Source organism: Peromyscus californicus, unplaced genomic scaffold, assembly GCF_007827085.1.
Source record: "Peromyscus californicus insignis strain IS unplaced genomic scaffold, ASM782708v3 Scaffold_24__1_contigs__length_46423439, whole genome shotgun sequence".
Lineage (NCBI taxonomy): Eukaryota > Metazoa > Chordata > Mammalia > Rodentia > Cricetidae > Peromyscus > Peromyscus californicus.
The window spans coordinates 5,206,686-5,227,999 of NW_026294535.1; the positions used below are offsets into that span (position 1 = coordinate 5,206,686).

General features: G+C 46.3%; 1 protein-coding gene across 2 annotated transcripts in view; it reads left to right on the forward strand.

The window, feature by feature from the left end:
• The first annotated feature begins 217 nt into the window (after positions 1 to 217).
• The window catches only part of Glt8d2 (glycosyltransferase 8 domain containing 2), a 34,632-nt gene continuing 13,535 nt past the window's right edge, over positions 218 to 21,314 (forward strand). The window contains exons 1-2 of one of the 2 annotated variants that reach the window (XM_052753012.1): positions 218 to 949; positions 19,344 to 19,397. In XM_052753012.1, the coding sequence (XP_052608972.1) occupies positions 19,379 to 19,397 (19 nt within the window). In that variant the 5' untranslated portion in view covers positions 218 to 949; positions 19,344 to 19,378. Of the gene's footprint in view, positions 1,154 to 19,343; positions 19,398 to 21,314 lie in introns of both variants that reach the window. The other variant, XM_052753011.1, reaches the window with a different exon arrangement.

The window sequence follows — 21,314 nt, forward strand, 5'->3', positions numbered from 1 at the left end:
TATATATATAAATACTTATATTTATATTTATATTTATATTTATATTTATATTTATATTTATATTTATATATACTTTTATTAATATGGATGATCCTTTTTAACTTTTATTTATTTGTTTATGTATCTATTTATTTTTGAGGCAAGGTCTCATGTAGCCTGTGCTGGACTTGAACTCCTGACCCCTACGGTCTCTATCGCCCAAGGATTACAGGCATCCCACTCCACCCCCCACTCCATTCCCACCGCGGTTCTTACTGAGGAGTCTTGGAAATTTGAAGTTACAGTGTGAGTTGCATTATATTTATGAAGGAAAGGACCGCTTGCGACGGAGGCAGCCAGCAAGGACCTCTTTACGGCAGCCGAGAGGGGCTGTTGTGGAATATGTTCCGTGATCCTGGGCAAAGCGCTGGTACCATTCCTGGGTTTCTGGGGATCACCACCTGCAAAACTACAGAGCGCAGAGATTGGGACCAAGTCTGCCCTCTCCCTGCCTGATTCCTCTCCACTTCGGGCAGAAATGCACTCTGTCTGGAAGCGTCTGTCTTTATCGCAGCCTCTGTAGAAGACCGCAGTTGTCTGCGTCTTGATTTGCCATAGCAACATTGCAATGTCCAGGATATTTAAAAGATTCTCGGCTCTAGCCTGACTGTTGCTTTCTCTTGAAATTTACATAAGACACATCATGGAATAAATTCTCTTTCCAAGCATTTGCTTTTCCCTGGGTTTGAATCTTTTACTCCAGAACAGTCTCGTTTTGGAGAGAGTTTCGCACACAGACTGCAAGAGAAAGCTGAGAGAGGAAGTCCGCGCCAGCTAGCCAGCCTGCCCTGCCTTGGGAGCACATCTGGAAGAGGTTTCAGGAGCAGCCTCTGGGCACAAGGCTCGGATTCCCAGCCAGGGAAGGAGGAGTGGAAGAAACCCGAGCCATTCAAAGTCAACGCAAGCGGAGGTGGGTGTGGACAGCCGAGGCACACTCTCTTGGAAACTGTGTATTGGCCTCGGGGCTCCCCGGGCCCCTAGGGATTTCCAATGGGCTCTTAGAAGCAGCAGGAGCGAAGCTCAGCAGCCCCTGCGAGGCCAGCGGCAATTTGAACGCTCCGCCCTGCCTGGGTTCTGGACCAAGGAACCCAAAGCCTCCCTCACCAGCCATCAGGTAAATAGAGCAATTTGCGAGCCAGGTACTCTCTCTATTTCGCCTCCTCTATCTACAGCGCTTGTTTATTTTGCTGTGGACTCAAAGATGTGTACATCAGAGGCTTCAAACTGCCCGATCCACAGAGTTAGCCTCCAGAAGCCCCCTGCTTTGAAATGGTAGCATCCTAACGGAAGCTTTGCTATCACGACAAATCCATGATGTTGAGTGTACAAACTTTTCACATCTTGGGCTGCTTTTGCGGAGGAGAGTTTATCCCCATCCTCCCACCCCGCCCCTAATAGCGTGATTATTTGTTTGTTTTTCTTTGTTTGCATTGGATTTTAAGGATGGGCATCAGGAGTTAGATAGGACAGAGATCAATGTTAGCGTTTAACGTGAGTCTGTTTCTGGAGCCAAAATGACTTAACTGAGTTATGATTCATGTTTTTGGAATCTGTCCTCAGAAACTCTTTTGGGGCCTCCATACCCAGTAAGAGAGCTGGCAACCGTAGGGTTCTGTGATTTTGTTGTAGCACAAGAGTCACGGTGTTTGCTGTTTGCTTTAGCATCCCAAAACTGTCTTATGTTCTCTGTAGCAGTACATGCAATATCTCAGATAAGTCCATAGATAAGTCACAGGTAATCTGTGCTAGAAGTTAAGACGAGATAGTAAGCACAGCGTTTGAAAAGAGAGAGAACATAGATTCTGTCTAAATGCCTGAATGTGCTGTGGACATCAGTCCTGCAGGGGTTGGCCCATGCAGCCCGGTAGCCGGTGTGACGCTGGTGGGTTGGTCTTGGCTTTTCATTTTTCTCGAAATGTTTTGGTATTGCACTTCGGTGCAGTATCCTGTTTGTGTTACATAACGGAATTCGAGTCCTCCCTCTGATACAGCCAACAACAGAGCTGCGCCCTCCAGTAGTGACAGCGTGAGCTGTGTGCCCGGGAGGAGCTTTATAAGCTTGACTCTGGTCACATCACTTTGCACGTGCCTGCTTTTCCTCGTCTGTAAAGTGGAAATAAAGTGATATAATGTCATGTGTGACACACGGGGTGCCCCGCTTCCCTGGCAGAGCTGCGGGTGACGGTGCTGGGGACCGGAGCGACCATACATCCTGCACCGGGCAGGTCCCTGTCTTGATGCGTTCTTCCTCTGACATTCTGGTGGCTTCAGGTTCTCCTGGTCTCCCACCATGTCTTCTCCCCAGGACCCTGCTTTCTCCACTCCTCCCCTCAAATCCCTACCCCCAGCTCGCTCTCCTCCCCTCCGTCTTTGCGCTTCATCTTTCCTCTTGGAGACAAAGGCGTAGTTATTAAACCACGATTCTCATTTCTTATTCCCAAGGAACTCCGTTTCTTACATCGCTGCTTTAATGTCAGAGTTTTCCAAAGACTGTTCAGAAAGACACAGTCCCACCGGAAAGGAGCTCCACAAACCCCTGACTGACGGGCCCAAAGGTAGAAGAACACTTTAAATGTCCTGAGAAATGTCACAACAAAGACTATCAGTTAAGAGTGGGCATTTAGCACAGTCGTTCCCAAAGTTGAGCCATTTTATCATGTCAGTGAACGTTGCTTGGAGCACGCTCTGGGGTCTGCTGTTCTGATCACGCGTGTCTTCATTTTGGCTCCTATTATGAAGCCCTGTCTCTTAGCACTGCTGGTGAGCGTGCAAGGGGTCGCCCGGTGAGCACGCAAGGGGTCTCTCGATGAGCATGCAAGGGATTGCCTTGTTCTTCCTCCCCTATTGCTATGGTTTGGATATGGTTTGTAGTTCAGATCCAAACGTTCAAGTGCATAAGACTTGATCCTTACGTCAGTTTTGGGAGTTGGTATAGGAGTGATTTCAGGAGGGATGATGCCTTGTGGGAGGTGTTTACATCACTGAAGGCATCCCTTGTTCGGCTACAGCGCTCATGGTATTTCTACTCCCAGCATTGAACACAACCTCCTATATTTAAATCATTCAGCAACGGCTTTTGGGCACTTTTGCCTTTATTTCCCTTCCACCTGTGCACTACCAGATCTTTCCCAGCTCACCTGCACCCAGGGCAGATCCGATTAATCAGTCATCGTCTCTACCCTTTTAAAACAAGAGCCTGGTGATGGCTTTAGAAGTCTCCTTCATTTAGCAATCTCCAACTCCTCTACCAACTCATTAGAGCTGACATGTAAAATAAGTCTTTGGGGCTCTGAATTTTGAGGCCTTTTTCGTCCCGCCTTTTCTTCCAAGGCAGAGTTGAGCTCCTTGGCGACTACTTGGTCTGAAAGCACTCTTCTCGGGTCCAGAGCAGCCGCCCTGCAGCGTCCTCAGGGGTGGTGCTCTGAACACGCTCCATCTTTCCTCACGTCTAGCCTAGCTCTCTACGCCTGAGCCCTCTGCTCTCTCTCTCTCTCTCTTTTTTTTTTCCTCTTTGAAGCTGTCACTGTTCAGCACCTTGCTTTGGGAATTCCTTGTTCCATCATTGACATTTACTAACTCCCAACTCTGACTGTCTGAAGACAGGCCAACAGGCTTTTCTACACTAGAGAGTGGACTGTTATTACCACAGAAACAGTGACTCGGAAGTCGGTCAGCCTAGAAAAGCTTATAGAGGTGAAAGTTGAGGGACTTCCTGTCCAGAACCCTCTGCCTCCATCCTTGGAATGGGACCATTGGCTTATCTTTGATGAGCTGACTCCTTTCTTTCAGGGGGTGACAAGCAGAGCAACCAGAGCCTCTCTCCCTTGCTTTCTCTGTCCTGTTGTTCTTTCACACTATCCTTGGGACAGGACAGGCAGACCCAGAGGGGTGTCACACTCCTGTCCTCGGCCATCATGAAAGGAGACAGGCACAGCATGACTTCAGAAAACAGTTTGGAGGCTGGGAGCACTGGTGGCGCACACCTTTAATCCCAGCACTCTGGAGGCAGAAGCAGGCAGATCTCTGTGAGTTCGAGGCCAGCCTAGGCTACAGAGTGAGTTCCAGGACAGCCAGGGCTACACAGAGAAACCCCGTCTTGAAAACCAAAAGGGAAAACAAAAGAAAGAAAACCGTATGGAGAGTTCACCGATGGATACCGGGAGAACACCAGGCAAGGCACTCACGGCCTGAAGGAGGCGAGGAAAAAGCCTTCCGGGCAGAGATGCCGCCTGAGTTAGGCTGAGGACAAGAAACCGTAGAGTTGGGTGTGGATAGGCTGACTGGTGGACCCTAATCATGAGCTGTTCAGCATGGCCAGAGGTGTGACAGTCAGTGGAGTTGATTCACCTTAATTTTCGGTGGTACCCATGAGGGGCTTAAGCAAGAATGGAATGCTCAGAGTTAGCAGGGGAGGTAGGCTAATTTTTAAAACTGACAGATAACTGTGTATTTTTACAAGGTACAGTGTGATGTTTCGATTCATGTGTAAAGTGATTAGCTGGCTAAATTGGTATTCTATCACATCAATCAAAAATCTTTTCTTTTCTTTTTTTTTTTTTTTTCCGAGACAGGTTTTTTTCTGTGTAGCCCCAGCTGTCCTGGAACTCACTCTGTAGACCAGGCTAACCTCAAGCTCACAGAGATCCACCTGCCTCTGCCTCCCAAGTGCCGGGATTAAAGGTGTGCACCATCACGGCCGGCTTACCTTGTTTCTACGTATTGGAAATGTTTGAGATCATTAGCTATGTACAACTGTGTGCTGTCAGCTGAAGTTACCCCATGTTATCAGATGTTACATGTTATTTCCCCGATATAGCCGCACCTATGCACCGCTTAGCCACACTGTCTCCATCTACCCAGTACAGTTCTAAAGCACACTAAAATTGTCAGAGTTGTGACAAATGAAAAAGTGGGAATGGCACCAGTTACGAGTAAAAGCCACTAAAGACAGAAAGCCACACTATAGAACACCAGCTCGGAACAGAGGAAGTTGAGTATGGACTGCTTATTGGGTGATGCTATTAGTGTTATTTTTCTTAGATGTGGTCATGGCATTTTGGTTCTGTAGGAGGATGTCTTAGGCTTGTTCTCTCTCTGTTCCCATACACTGGAGTTATAGGCACACATGGACGTGCCTGGCTTTTTATGTAGGTGCTAGGGAGTTGAACTCAGACCTACACGCTTGTGTGGCCAGCACTCGTAACCACAGAACCATTTCCCCAGTCCTTACCCTACCCTCATTTTTTTACAAGAGTCATGCTGAGCCAGGCACGGTGGCACAGGCCTTTAATCCCAATACTTGGGAGGTAGAGGCAGGAGGATCTCTGTGAATTCAAGGCCAGCCTGGTCTACAGAGAGAGTTCCAGGACAGCCAGGGCTACACAGAGAAACCCTGTCTCGAAAACCAAACAAACAAGCAAAAAAATTCTAAAAGAGGCGTGCTGAAATATTAAGGGGTGATGTCCCACGCACAGTGCCTGCAACTTCAAAGCGTGCATGCACGCGCGTGCTTATGGGTAGGGCAGCTGAGCAAATGCAACACCTTGCTAGCGAGCTGGTGAAGAGCCCATGGGTAATTTATTCTTTTAACTTTTGTAAACTTGAACTGTTTCAAGTGAAACAAAGAAAAGAAAAAAAAAATGAGGCTGCTGCAGCTTCATATGTGTTTCACGTTGACTTTATATACTTATCAAACAACAAAAAAGAATCCACGAGGCGGTTATGTCAGAGATTGATTGGGGAAGGGGAGGGGGCAGGAAGGCTGGATGGGAAGTCACTGCAGAGTCAGTAAGGGGGTGAGATGAAACAGGATGGGAGGGAGGACCTACGTACGAGTTAGGCGGTATAACTCACCAGAGCCAGTGATGGCTCCCGTGAGGGAAGACGTGGAAGAAGATGGCAGGGTGCAGCCAAGCAGTCCCCGCAGGGCCTGAGGCGCGGAGTTCATGATGAACACACAGGGTTTGTGGTCGTCCTGTAACAGGGCAGCACTGTCATCCAGGCCCTTTGGTGTGTTTGAGAGATTATATTGCTAGATGCTGAACACAGGTCAGTGAACAGAGACACAAGTCACAGCTTCTGATGTTCCACTGGGGGAACAGAGTGGGGGAGGGGACAGCGGCAGGGGCAGCCTGGTGGCTGGAGGTGACTACTGAGGAGATGAAGAGTCGCAGGGTGGAGAGGTGGCAAGCTCCTGAAGAACACTCCAGATTGTCGGGGGAGGGGACTGGTGTGTGTGGGGGTGGGGGGGGTGACAAGTGGAAGGACTCTGAGGCTGGAGTCTGCCTGGCAAAGCGGGCAGGGTGGTCATGTGATATTTCACGGGAGGCACTATCTGTGCTCTGGCTCTTCCCCGGGAGCCTGGAAGGCCTGGGAGGGTTTTGGGGCAGAGCCCAGCACCAGGCACAGTGTGACTCAGGCTCAGCACAGCTGCTTGGCTGTAGACCTGCTGAAGGCAGATAAGGCAGTACTTCTGTAAGACGATGATACAGTCAAAAGATGGTGTCGGTCGGCCAGGGTGAAGGCCCCGGGGGTGGTGACAATTTTGGGTGTATTCTGAAAGCAAAACCAAGAGAATGTGTCGCCAGTCTACACGTCGGCACAGGGAGAGGCTGAAGACAGCATGTCTGCTTTTTGTTGGGATAATTATAAAATGAGGTTGTGGATAACTGGTATGGGGAAGACCCTGGGCGATGGGTGCTTCGGGGAAGTATCAGATCGGAACATGCAGATGCCTTCGCACAGGGATGTCAAGTGTCCAGTGGGATTTAGGCATATGGAGTCCATATGGGAGGTTTGAGCTGGGACAGAAATGTAAGTGTGGTTGTCACGTAAATAGTATTTAAAACTGTGAATGTTTAAAACATGGTAGGGTTTCTTCAGGAGGAAGAGAAGAGAAGAAAAGAGACCATAGACAGGGGTGTTCCACCATGTTCCTGTTGACGTTCAGGAGGTGGGAGCTAAAGAGACCGGGACAGAGCCGGGTGGTGGCGGCACAAACCTTCAATCCCAGCACTTGGGAGGCAGAGGCAGGAGGATCTCTGTGAGTTCAAGGCCAGCCTGGTCTACAGAGTGAGTTCCAGGACAGTTAGAGCTGTTACACAGAGAAACCCTGCCACAAGAAAGAGAGAGAGAGAGAGAGAGAGAGAGAGAGAGAGAGAGAGAGAGAGAGAGAGAGATTGGGACAGTAGAAGAGATTGAACATGCACCTCCCGAAGGGTGGAGAAATAAGAGCTTTTATAGATGGTGTTCAGGGAGTGTGTGGAGGAGGGGAGTGAGCATACCCCTGAGGAATGCGTCTCATAGAATCTTCTAGCGTTCACGGACCTTAATGACCTAGACCTAGTCCTCTTAGGCTGTACCTCGGTGGCACTTTTCTTGCCATTGAGACAGAACACCCAACAAAAGCAAATCCAGGAAGAAGGGTTGATTTGGTTCATGGGGTTCAGGCCGTCACCACAGGGAAGGCAGTGGGATGGTCATGGACCGGGAAGGCAGCAGAGAGCGATGGATCTGGTGCTCCGCCCTCTTCCTCCTTTTTATCCTGTGTGGGACCCTGGCCCATGAGATGGGGCCGCTCCTAGAGTGAGTCTGCCTCAGTTAAACCTCTCTGGAAACATCCTCACAGCCACAGAGGCGTGTCTCCTAGGTGACTCCTAAATCCTGTCAAGCTGTCAATCACGATTAACTACCCCAGGGGCTGGAGAGATGGCTCGGTGGTTATGGGCACAGACTGCTCTTGCAGAGTGTATGGGTTACTATTCTGTTGCTGGATAAAATACCGTGGCCAAGGCAACCTGTGGGAGAAAGAGTTTATTTGGGCTTATGGTTCCAGAGGGCTTCCAGTCCATGATGGCAGCAAGTGGCAGGCGTGAGGGCAGGAACACAGTGGAGAGCTCACATCGTGAACCACGAGCACAAAGTGGAGAGAGCACTGTTGTGGAATAGAGTATTGCTTAACTACGTGAAGATGTGTTACATTTGTTTGTGTTGCAGAATAATTGTTTATGTAAAGATGTGTTGCATTTGTTGATGCTGCATTTGTTTAACTACATAAAGGTGTGTTGCTGTTTCACCCTGCCTGCCTGAGGCACCTGATTGGTCTAATAAAAAGCTGAACGGCCAATAGCTAGGCAGAGGAGGGATAGGCAGGGCTGGTGGGCAGAGAGAAAAGAGGAGCCAGCCAGCTGGGAGCCAGCCATCCAGGGGCCAGACAGACAGACATGGAGAAAACAGGAAGGCAGGATAGACAATATAGTGTAGTGTAGTGTAGTGTAGTATAGTATAGTATAGTATAGTGTAGTGTAGTATAGTATAGTATTGTATAGTGTAGTGTAGTATAGTGTAGTATTGTATTGTATAGTGTAGTGTAATATAGTATAGTATTGTATAGTGTAGTGTAGTATAGTATAGTATAGTATTGTATAGTGTAGTGTAGTATAGTGTAGTATTGTATTGTATAGTGTAGTGTAGTATAGTATAGTATTGTATAGTGTAGTGTAGTATAGTGTAGTATTGTATTGTATAGTGTAGTGTAGTATAGTATTGTATAGTGTAGTGTAGTATAGTATAGTATTGTATAGTGTAGTGTAGTATAGTGTAGTATTGTATTGTATAGTGTAGTGTAGTATAGTATAGTATTGTATAGTGTAGTGTAGTGTAGTATTGTATAGTATAGTATTGTATAGTGTAGTGTAGTATAGTATAGTATTGTATAGTGTAGTGTAGTGTAGTATTGTATAGTATAGTATTGTATAGTGTAGTGTAGTATAGTATAGTATTGTATAGTGTAGTGTAGTATAGTATAATGTAGTGTAGTGTAGTATAGTATAGTATAGTGTATAGATGAGGTAAACAAACCTCAGAGCAGCACATAGATTAATAAAAACGGGTTAATTTAAGTTTAAAAAAAGCTAGCGAGAAACAAGCCTAAACTAAGGCTGAGCATTCATAATTAACAATAAGTCTCCATGTCATGAGCCCGCTCCAGAGCACACAGAATGGCATAAGGCTTTAAAACCTGAAAGCCTGCTCCCAGTAACATAATTTCCCCAACAAGACCATCCCTCCTAAACCAACCAAACAGCATCATTAACTGGGGACCAAATGTCCAAGAATATGGGGAGCACCTAATTCAAACCACCGCACAGAAGACATGTTAGGTACAGGCTCACAACCACCTGTGACAATAGCTCCCGGAGAATCCAAAGCCTCTGACCTCGATGGGCACTGGCATTCATGTACACAGGTACACACATGCGTATAATTAAAAATAATGAAATGTTTAAAAAGATTCACTACACAGCCTCAGACCTTGGATTTTCTGCTGGACTCGGGTTCCTGCCTCCTTCTCTACGTGGCTTTTTTTTATTTTTTATTTTTATATTGTGTGTCTAGGTGTTTTGCCTACATGTATGTAAGTGTAGCAAATGAACGCAGTGCCAGTGGCGGCCAGCAGAGGGCACTGGATCACCTGGACTTGGAGTTCCTGGGCCTGCCATGTGGGTGCTGGGACCTGAGCTGCAGGGACACTAAGTGCCCCTAACCACTGAACTTGCCGTAGCCTGACTGTGGAGGTCAGAGGGCAACTCTGGGGACTTGGTTCTCTCCTTCCACCTTTATGTCTGAACTGTGAATACTCTCCCCATTAAGTATTGACGGTGCCTGTGTGTGTGTGTGTGTGTGTGTGTGTGTGTGTGTGTGTGTGTGTGTAGTTTATTTTTGAGTTCTTTGTTGTATGCCCCTGTCTGTGTCTGTTATGTCAATGTCAAGCTGTTTTGGAATCGGTGGTTTGGGATATAATTTGACATCAGGAAGTATGACAATTAGCTCTTGTTCAGGGAGATTTTGGCTACATGGGGCACCTGGTACTTCTGTGTGGATTTTAGGAAAACTTTTCCTTAGAAAACACCACTGGAATTTTGTTAGTGGGTATGTCGAACCTGCAGCTCTCTTGGTGGTGCTTATAGACATCTTGACAGGACTGGATCTTTTGATCTCAGTCAATTTATGTGAAGGAAGATTTGTGTCAAGTTCTAGGATGTTCTCGCTAAGAGTTACCTGTTTTACATGTCATGACGAGACTCGAGGCAGGAGGAGTGACTTCCCCAGGATCACCCAGTCAGCGCCTCTTACTAACGAGGCTTCTGCTGTTGCCACAGGAGGGTTAGAGAGTGTTCTGGGATTGTTGTATTTAATCCTCACAAAAGCTTGCTCATGGGGCTGGAGAGATGGCTCAGAGGTTAAGAGCACTGACTGCTCTTCCTAGAGGTCCTGAGTTCAATTCCCAGCAACCACATGGTGGCTCACAACCACTTGCAATGAGATCTGGTGCCTTCTTCTGGCCTGCAGGGACACATGTAGGCTGAATACTGTATACATAATAAATAAATCTTAAAAAAGAAAAAAAAAGCTTGCTCATGTGATGTTCCCATACTTTTTGCTGAGATAAATTTTGCCTTATGAAAGTGTAGCAGAAGTGTATAGTGAGCATTAATTACCAACTCAACTAATCATTAGCACTGTGTCACAATGGCTTTGCTCATCACTTTCTTTCTCTACATCCCTTAACATTCTATCCCTTCACCCCTAAATATACGTATGTGTCTCCTGTGTTCAAGGAGATATTCCTATGTAACTGCATAGCTATCCGCTAAGGAAATGTAACATTGATACAATGGTATTCCTTACCTTTTCCGATAATAAATGTATCACTGGTTTTATTTATTTATTTACTCACTTTTTTTGAGAGAGGGTTTCTCTGTGTAGCTCTGGCTGTCCTGGGACTCTTAGACATGAGCACTCACAGAGTGCTACCATCATGGACTTGTAGCCCTCTGGAGCCATAAACCCAAATAAACCCTTTCTTCTACAAGCTGCCTTGGCCGTGGTGTTTTATCATAGCAACAGAACAGTAACTAACTAGCCTATAGCCCAGGCTGGTCTCGAACTCACAGAGATCTGCCTGCTTCTGCCTTCCTAGTGCTGGGATTAAAGGCCTATGCCACCCACCCACCCCCAGATATCCCTGTTTTTAAATATGCAGCCAAGGGTCATTTATTTAATCTCATGTCAAGTCTCTAGAGATGTTCCAGTATTTTCAAAAATTTTTATTTATTGAGGAGACCAAAGGCTTTAGATCCCCTAGGTTAGAGTTACAGGGAGTCATGAGCTGCCCAACGTGAGTGCAGGGACTGAATTCAGATTTAGTCCAGTCACTGAGTGGTCTCTACAGCCCCAAGATTTTTTTTAACCCTTTCTTGCCCCCTCCCACCCACTCCTTGCCTATAAGCCCTAAGGGAGTGGTGAGAGCTCCCGTCTATGCCAGAATGTTGACAGACCCATCCTGTGCAGGTCTTCTACAGGTCACGTGCTGCCTGGAAGACCGTGATCCACAGTACCCGACTCTTTGCTCTGGCTCTTACGTTCCTCCCGCCCCCTGTTCCATGATGTTTCTTGAGCTTGGAGTGGGTTATGTAAGTGTCCCGTTTATGGCCAAGCACTCAGAACTCACTTGTTGCCAATGCTCTGAGGTACTGTGAGTTCGACTGTTACCACTGCAGAAGCTGCTGCTCTGACCAGAACTGACAGCCGGCCAGTCAATGGAGAAGCGTAAATGTTTAGAAGGCGGTTTGACAAGCACATTGTGTTCTCTTGACAACAGTCAGCCTTTCTGTTTTCTGTCAAGACATCCACATGTTCAAAGAGGCCCAGAGAGTTCAGAATGAAGCACAGTTTGGGTTTGACAGTGCCCTGTTTTTGATAGAGAAGATGAAATGCCGTTGGAGGGAATATCCTGGTGTCCCGCACTTCCTGAGGCACAGAGTTTCAGTTTTTTTCTGTTGTTGATGATACTGAGTCCATTCACTTTCTTGAAATGGGGTTTTCCACTTCAATTCTTGAGAAGTCCCTTTTGCAATTAATAACTAATCAGCTGATACTTTGAGATTATGAGTTTCTTTCCCAACAACCTCTCACTAAATTATTGAGATTTATATTTTTTTTTAATTAGTTATTAAGCATGGTAGTTGCAAAGTGGTATTGTAGGTACGGTATCTTAACTTTCCTAGGGCAGAGGTCTTATGTATGGTGGAGCTAGGATTTGAACCTTGGTTCATCTGACTACAGGGTTCCCCTCTAACCTAGTAGCATGCCGGCCATATTGGAGAATGACCTCTATTTGGTCTATGACTGCAGACGTTTCTGTTGTATTTACCACTGGGATTGTAAGGCCCATGAAGCCATGCTATCAGAGAGGAGATGAAGTTGTAAGATGGAGAAGAGGGTACAATTTCACATGCCCCCCACTCACACCCCCAGTGCTACAGACCCAACTATGCACATGCTAGGTAAGCACTCTACTGCAGAGGTACATTCCACCCTTTGTGTAAAGCAGACTTTCTGTGGGAACTCTCTGCTTCTCAAGGAGATGCCATGTGGCTTAGGGCTTCCCACACTCCGTTTGCTTCAGGAACATCCTTCTTCCTCATCAGGAACATCCCTCCATCTCATAAGAACATCCCTCCTCCTCATCAGGAGCATCCCTCCTCTTCATTAGGAACATCCCTCCTCCTCATCAGGAGCACCCCTCCTCCTCATCAGGAGCATCCCTCCTCCTCATCAGGAACATCCCTCATCATCATCAGGAACATCCCTCCTCCTCATCAGGAACACCCCTCCTCCTCATCAGGAGCATCCCTCATCATCATCAGGAACATCCCTCCTCCTCATCAGGAACACCCCTCCTCCTCATCAGGAACACCCCTCCTCCTCATCAGGAACACCCCTCCTCCTCATCAGGAGCACCCCTCCTCCTCATCAGGAGCATCCCTCCTCCTCATCAGGAACATCCCTCATCATCATCAGGAACATCCCTCCTCCTCATCAGGAACACCCCTCCTCCTCATCAGGAGCATCCCTCATCATCATCAGGAACATCCCTCCTCCTCATCAGGAACACCCCTCCTCCTCATCAGGAACATCCCTCATCATCATCAGGAACATCCCTCCTCCTCATCAGGAACACCCCTCCTCCTCATCAGGAGCATCCCTCCTCCTCATCAGGAACATGCCTCCTCCTCATCAGGAACACCCCTCCTCATCATCAGGAGCATCCCTCCTCATCATCAGGAGCATCCCTCCTCATCATCATCAGGAACATCCCTTCTCCTCAACTCCTTGTAGTGCCTTGTTATTAGACACACCAGTGCTAATTTTCTGAAGTTGCTTGTTTTATCTTATGGAGATTTCAGAGTGGGCAGCCCAAGAGGGAAAGATGAGGCCCCTTTGTAGCTGTGCCGGCACTTGATAGTAACTAGTAGGGTCTCATAGTCCCAGTAACCTGCTCAATTTATGTGTGTACAATGGAACACCAGCATAGTAAACTCCACCACCTGGAGCCAAACTCACTGGCCCCTGGTGGGATCAGAATAGCCCCCAGAGAGAGTTCCAGAACTTTGTGGTTCGTGCATTTGGAAAGCTCTAATGGTCAATATCTGTTCTGTCACTGACCAACTGTGTGATTTTTGACATTTGACTGGAAGCTGGAGACAGCAAAGGGAACAAGAAGATTCAGAAACCTGAAACAGGAACTCCATGGGGGAGAATTCTAAAGGCAGGATGTGCACTGGAGTCTTTGAGCCACATTTCCTCACTCAAAGAAGAGTAATGTCTCCACTTGAAAAAGAATTGTAAGAATTGAAGGAGGCAGTGGACCCAGTGACCCCACACACATGCCATAGCAAATGTATTTGTTTTCAAGTAATTGAACCTAGTCAGACATAGTGACACACCCCTTTAATTTCAGCACTCAGGAGGCAGTGACAGGTGGATCTCTATGAGTTTGAGGCCAACCTAGTCTACACAGTGAGTTCTAGGACAGCCAGGGTTACATGGAAAAAGGAAAAAGAAAAGGAAAGGAAAGGAAAAAGGAAAGAAGGAAGGAAAGAAGGAGGGAAGAAAGGAAGAAAAGGAAGAAACTGAACCTTGTTCAAGCAAAGAAGAAATTTATTGGCTTAAGTAGAAGTGCCCAGGGAGGAACTTTCTTCTGGAACTCTGGACTTGGTCTCTGTTTCTCCCTGGGTACCACATGGCTTCCTTCAGCAAGTGAAAGGAGGAACCGTGTGGCCAAAGACCATTCTGAGATGACATTACCCCAGAAGTTAGATGATGAATACCACTTGGAGGTGTAAATGGATAAAAATTATCTGAGATCTCTCCGAGAAATCCTAAGCAATGTGCTGTTTCAGTAAGGGAAGGGGAGGGCCACCCAGATGTACCTGGGTGTTTGAAATGCCAGGGAAATAGAAAGGACAGTGTGATTGAGTATTTATAGTGAATTAAAGACTTGCCTCAAATCTGGTGATGCCTGGATCACTGCCAACAAATTCTCACCACATTCTAGCACAGAAACCCTAGCGTACATCACATCTCATTTCCCTCCCTTGGACTGTCTGCTGATATTTCCTGGAACTTATTATTTACTGTCTACAGCCTCCAGTCAAATGTCAAGGTCAGAAGTTCTTTTGAAGGACCATACATTAGACCAAACCCTTTAATTTTATAATAAACTGAGTTTCCAAAACAAATTGCTATTTATGGTAAACTAACTTTGAAAAAATAAGAAATCATTTTCCATCTCCTGGAGTGATTAGCAAAACATCACAAAAAAGGAAATGCACATATAAGTGTGGCAAAATTTTATTTCAGACTTTCAGACTTAGAGTCTAGGTGTGGTATCACATGCCTCTAGTCCCAGTACCCAGGAGACAGAGGGAGGGAGGGAGGTGAAACTCTGTGAGTTTGAGACCAGTTTGATCTAAAGAACAAGTTTCAGGACAGCCGCACAGAGAGACCCTGTCTCAAAATGGTATCTAATGGTTGAACTTTTGTTGTTGCTGTTTTATTTTTCAAGACAGGGTTTCTCTGTGTAGCCCTGGCTGTTCTGGAACTCACTCTGTAACCACGTTAGCATAGAACTCAGAGATTCACTTCCCTCTGCCTCCCGAGTGCTGGGATCAAAGGTGTGCACCAACACACCCAGCTTCTAATGGTTAAACTTTTTTTCTCTCATGGAATACCCTGCTCTTCTGTAGGAGTATCTAAGACATTCTAGTAAGTACACAGATAAAACTGTAACCTGGGAAAACCAGGGAGGATGATCATAGAGGTCTATTTGAGTAGAGGCATTGTTAACTCTTTGCGGTAATTTGCATAAGAATGGCCCCATAGGCTCATATATTTTAATGCTTAGTTACCAGGGAGTGAAACTGTTTGAGAAGGATTAGAAGAATTAGTAGGTGTGGCCTTGTTGGAGGAAGTGTGTCACTTGTGGGGTGGGCTTTGAGGTTTGAACAGCCCACACCAAGTTGGATGCCTGTGGATCAGGATGTGAAGCTCTCAATTACTTCCCCAACCATGCCTGCCTGCATGCTGCCATGCTCCCTGCCATGATGATAATGGATTAAGCCTCTGAAACTGTACACAAGGCCCCAAGTAAGTGCTTTCTTTTATAAGAGTTGCTTTGGTTGTAGTGTTTCATCACCACAATAGTAACCCTAACTAAGATACTCTCGAATTCAGTGCACACACAAACAAACAAAAAAACCATTCAAGGATATTGTGAAGTGATGGGACTTGAACTAGGGGGCATGATTAACTGAATCCTTTTCATGTTGGTTCAGCCCCTTCCTTGCCCTCTTGACCTTGACACTACTCTGAGGCTATTTCTAGATGATTGTGGGAGAGTCTGTGTGTGTGTGGTAGGTGTGCCCGTGTTGCACCAGGAGGCCTGAGGCTGTTGGGCATCTTGTTCTACCACTACCCACCTTATTCCTTTGAGACACAGTCTCACGCTGAATGTAGAGCTAGGCTGGCCGGTCAGCACACCCTAGTGATGGTCTTCCTGTGTATTTTTGGTGCACGTGCAACCACAGCCAGATATTTATGAGTTCTTAGGATTTGAATTCAGGCCCTCGGGCTTGAGTGGCAAGCTTTCTTACCTGCCAAGCCATCTCCCAGGCCCATTATTGGGTCTTTATTTGCTGATTTAGCTTATATATATTTAGCTTTTTACCCACTCACTTCTGTCTGGATCTGTGGTCATTGTTATGCAAAGTGTAGGAGAATCCCAAAGCTCTGCTGACTGTCTTTTGCTTTTTTTTTTTTTGGTTTTCCGAAACAGGGTTTCTCTGTGTAGCTTTGCGCCTCTCCTGGAACTCACTTGGTAGCCCAGGCTGGCCTTGAACTCACAGAGATCCGCCTGGCTCTGCCTCCCGAGTGCTGGGATTAAAGGCGTGCGCCACCACCGCCCGGCACGCCTTTTGCTTTTTGACAGGACACATTTCATCCTTGAGAAATACTGGGTTACAAACTCAACTCCATAGGAAGAATAGACTAATAAAGAGCCCTAGAACAGCCAGCTCTCCATCCCCTAAAACAATGGAATTTTGATGGCGCATGCCTTTAATCCCAGCACTTGGGAGGCAGAGCCAGGCAGATCTCTGGGCTACAGAGTGAGTTCCAGGACAGGCACCAAAACAACACAGAGAAACCCTGTCTTGAAAAACCAAAAAAAAAACTGTTAAATTGTAGAATTCTCAGAGACCTCAGGGTAGGCCAAACAGTCTTAGATATATCACCCCAGCATAATCCATAAAGAAAAAAATCATGAGTTGGACCTAATCAAAATCTGGCTGGGAACGGCTGGAGATGTAGCTCAGCTTGTAGAGTGTCTGTCTAGCATACAAGAGGCCCTATGTTTTGTCTCTAGCACCAAATAAAACCAGCCATGATTAAGGCATGTCTGTAATCCTGGAACTTGAGAGGTGGAGGTGGAGAGATCAGGAGTTTGAGGCTAGCCTGGGCTACATGAGGCTAGATGTGGAGGTGCACATGTGTAATGTCAACATTCTGCAGGCTAATGCAAGAGGATTGCCAGTTGGAGGCCAGCCTTGGCTACATAGCAAGACGCTGAATTGCCAAATTTGGCCAGAGGGTGAAAAGAGGCTATGTACTGAAGAATGGTATTTGCAAATCACATATCCAACAAAGGATTGGTCTCCAGAATATATAAGTGACTTTGAAAATTCAAAACCAAGGAATAATCTTCAAAAACAGTGGAAAGATTTAAACAGACACTTCTCTCTCTGAATGTGGTAAAAATAAATTAAAAATAAATACTGATGCTCAGTATCAGGGGTCATTAGGGAAATTCAAGTGAAACCCGCAATGTAATGTATGTACAGCGGTTGAAATAACAGCCGGAATAAAAAGTGCTGGCAAGCCCACAGCAACTCTTACCTTGCCAGGGGGGATGAAAAACGGCAATGTTTCCACTCAGGAGACAGCTCGGTGGTCTCTTAGAAAGCTAAGCAACAGCTACCAAATGATTTAGCCATGGCACTCCTGGGCATTTACCCTCACATTCACACAAAAACCTGTACCCAAGTGTTTACAGAAGCACTGTTCACAACCGCAGGACACTGGAAACAGCTCTAAATCCTTAAATAAGCAAGACAATGCTCTCTCCCAGGGGAACTCTCCAACAACCAAAGGAATGATGTTTTCCCCACTGCTACATGCTTGTACTGTTCATGAGAATCTGGCAGGAAAGCTGCAAACTTAGAGTGTTGGTCCAATGTGGATGACCTTGAGTTCCACTCTCCTACCATGAGATTTTCCTTGGGGACGTTTATATTTTCATTTTAATTTAAAGTGTGTGTGTGTGTGTGTGTGTGTGTGTGTGTGTGTGTGTGTGTGTGTGAATGCAGGTGCATGCACACATGTACACTCATGTAGAGGTCAGAGGAGGACTATCCTCCATCACTCTGCCCGATCGCCTTGAGACAGGGTCCCTCAATGAACCAGAAGCCCGGCATTCCAAATAGGCTGGCTAGCAAGAGAACACCACTGTCCACCTGTCTCTGCCTTCAACTCTGGGATTGCAGACACATCTAGCCAGATGTGTGGGTGCTGAGAATGTGAACCCATATCCTCACCCTTGCCCAGAAGGCACTCTCACCCACAGAACCATCTTTCCAGCACCCTTGGGAATATGCAAACCTGCTGTCTGAGGGCTTTAATGTGTGGTCAAAGACTGATGGAGAGGGTTAAATGCCAGCACCACTGTATCTGTCCCCTTGGTCCCTCGTCAGGCCCTCCCATCCGTTCCTCCCATAGTTCATGGTGGTGTGTCCACTTACCCTGTAGTTCCCAGAACACTTGGAGTTCTTTCCAGCCACAGAGCCTGCTGGGGTGCTCTTCCACATGCCCTCCTTTTGACTGACTCCTGCTCGTCCTTCCCACGCAGCGCCTTCTCCTCAGGTCTGTCCCTTTCTCTGCACTTACCCCAGCTATTTTATCTGCTATGTCTTAACACCTGTTTGCTCACTGGGGTGAAGTCTCCGTGGGGATGGAGACCAGGTCCTTCTGGTTCATCAGTGTTTTCCCAGCACATCACAGGCTGGGCCTTTCGTAAGAACTCAACAACTGAACAGATGATTGGATTGAGTGTGAAGTTTGCCCACTCCAGGATGGTCTCTTTCTACCAGGGAATCCAGACAATGGAAACACTCCCTTATTTTAAAGACAAGCACGGGGTATGCATCCTAGAGCAAAGAGTCTTCCTTAAATGACATTTCTGTATAGTCCCATCTACTCTGATAGCCAAGAAAGGTAACAGGGTTCCTTTTGGGGAGGGATGGGAAAAAAAACTGAAGAGAAATGATCATCTACTTGGATCCATTTGTTCAGCCAGAATCATGACTCTTGAAGCAGGCTGTATGTGTGTGATGGTTATCTCAGTTGTCAACTTATTGCAAGTTAGACTCACATTGGAAACGGGCCTATGGGCACACCTGTGGGGATTATCTTGACTGTGGTAATGGAGGTAGGAAGACCTGTTCTCTGTGGGTGGCACCATTCCCTAGGCTAAGAAGATCTTGGACTGTACAGACAAGATGAGCTGCATAAGTATTCCTCGCTCTCTGCTTCCTGATTGTGGAAGCGATGTGACCTCAAGTGTGAGCTTCAAGCACCTGCTTCCTTGCTGTGATGGGCAGAACTCTTGAGCTGTGAACCAAAACAAGTCCGTTCTCTCTTGAGTTGCGTTTGTCAGGGTATTTCATCACAGCAACAAGAAACTGAGACCACGTTCAAGAAATAGTTATTTTCTCCTTAAAATTTGAAATCCAGAACAGTAATGGGTGGTATATAACATAACATACCATATTTCCAGGGAAGATGCAGTTCTTAACCAACTTATGTCTTTGGCATTGATTTTTTTTTTAATGACTTTTACTCTTCAGTTCACAGGTCCTGGTTGTTATCCAGGTGGATACACATGGCTCTTCTACGAAAAAGTAAGAATTGAACTTGTGAAAAGAACTTGAAAGAAAGATGTTTCAGAGGAGTGTTCTGATGATGATGCTCTCTCTCTCTGTGTGTGTGTGTGTGTGTGTGTGTGTGTGTGTGTGTGTGTGTGTGATTTTCATAGATCATTTTCCCACAAGCAATTTTGGCATGGGAATTTGAGGATTCCTGTGGGATGCTGTTGAGATTTTGGTTAGAAATGGACTTATCATTAATCATATATTATCATGAATCATATATATATATATATATATATAGGTTTTTTGAGACAGAGTTTCTCTTTGTAGATCCAACTGTCCTGGAACTAGCTCTGTAGACCGGGCTGGCCTCCAGCTTACAGTGCTCGGATCAAAGGCATGGGCCACCACCGCCTGGCCTGGATCATATCTTTTAAAATAAAACCTGCTCTTACAATCATTTCCTCACTCTAAATAAGTATTCCTCATTCATGCCTATGCATTTTTGAAGTTCTGCTCTTGTTCTTTTTTTTCTTTTTTTTTTTTTTTTTTTCGAGACAGGGTTTCTCTGTGTAGCTTTGCGCCTTTCCTGGCGCTCACTTGGTAGTCCAGGCTGGCCTCGAACTCACAGAGATCCTCCTGGCTCTGCCTCCCGAGTGCTGGGATTAAAGGCGTGCGCCACCACCGCCCGGCCTGTTCTTGTTCTTAAAGGGTCACATCAAATCTCCAGACCTTGCAAACACCTATATTTTTCTGATTTAAATAGAACGTTATTAATTTGAGGAAAAACACAGTAACCTAATATTGTTTCTATTACTCTTAGAGTCGCCTAATTTAAATGAAAATGAAAGGCATCCAATTAAATGTGAACTTCACATAAATGAGGAATTATTTTTAGTGTATGTTCCAAATATTGCATGGGACATACTTAACCTAAAAATTCTGTTTTCCTGGCAACTTTTTGTCGGTGGTAACAGCCATGGGAAGGTCAGGTGTTGTGTCACCTCTCTAAACACAGTGGCAGGTGAGTAGTCATCAGATCTCCTGAGACCTACAGAACCTTTTACTTCTTCCTGCCCTGTAGCTATCCATGGCTGAATCTTCCCAAAAAGGGCAGGAAGGAGAGCAGGAACCTTAGCGAGACCGAGACATCAGGAAGTGCAGGGTGTAGTTGGGGGAGGGGGGGAATCTAAGACTCTCTAGGTCATTTCTTTTACAAATATGAACACAAAAGCCAGAAGGTCAAAAAACAAGCTAGCATGAAGCCAATGATTACCTTCAGAGAAATATTTTAGATTTGTATTATTTTTATTTGTATCAGAGAACACCCCCCCACCCCAGGCTCGGGGAAGTTAAGTTTGCGCAGCTGGGGGGAGGGGGAGGGTAAGATCTGACTGGAGGTTTGGATCTGACTTCATGTCCCAGCGCCTTCCCTTCCCCACGACAGAGTTCCAGGGTAGCTCGGGCAGGCTTGGACTCCCTGTGACTTCCTGCCCCTGCCTGGTGAGCGCAGGGCCATGGGCCTGGGTCACGGGTCACGGGCCTGGGCCACGGGCCTGGGCCACGGGCCTGGGTCACGCACCACACTCCACGCTGTGCCTGTCCTGTGGCCAAGTACCATCTCTGAAGTTTTTGTCGTCTGTGTTCCTTCTGTCTTCCACGTTTCTTTAAATTCATTCCTGTTTAATATTGGGAGGCACATTTCATAACAGGAAGTTTCTATCCTTTCTGTAAATGGGGAAGTATCTATCTCCCACCACAAAAAGAAGATGGTTTGTAAAATAGATTCAATTAGAAGAATGTTCAGTTTTGAAGACCTTGTGTTGCTTGGCTGCAGCGTTGAAATCAGAGACTGGCTTTTCCACACATGATTTGATATTGCTTAACTCTGTGAACACAAATGCCCCCAGTCATTTTGCCAACAACCAGCAATGTGTGTTCCGTACTCAA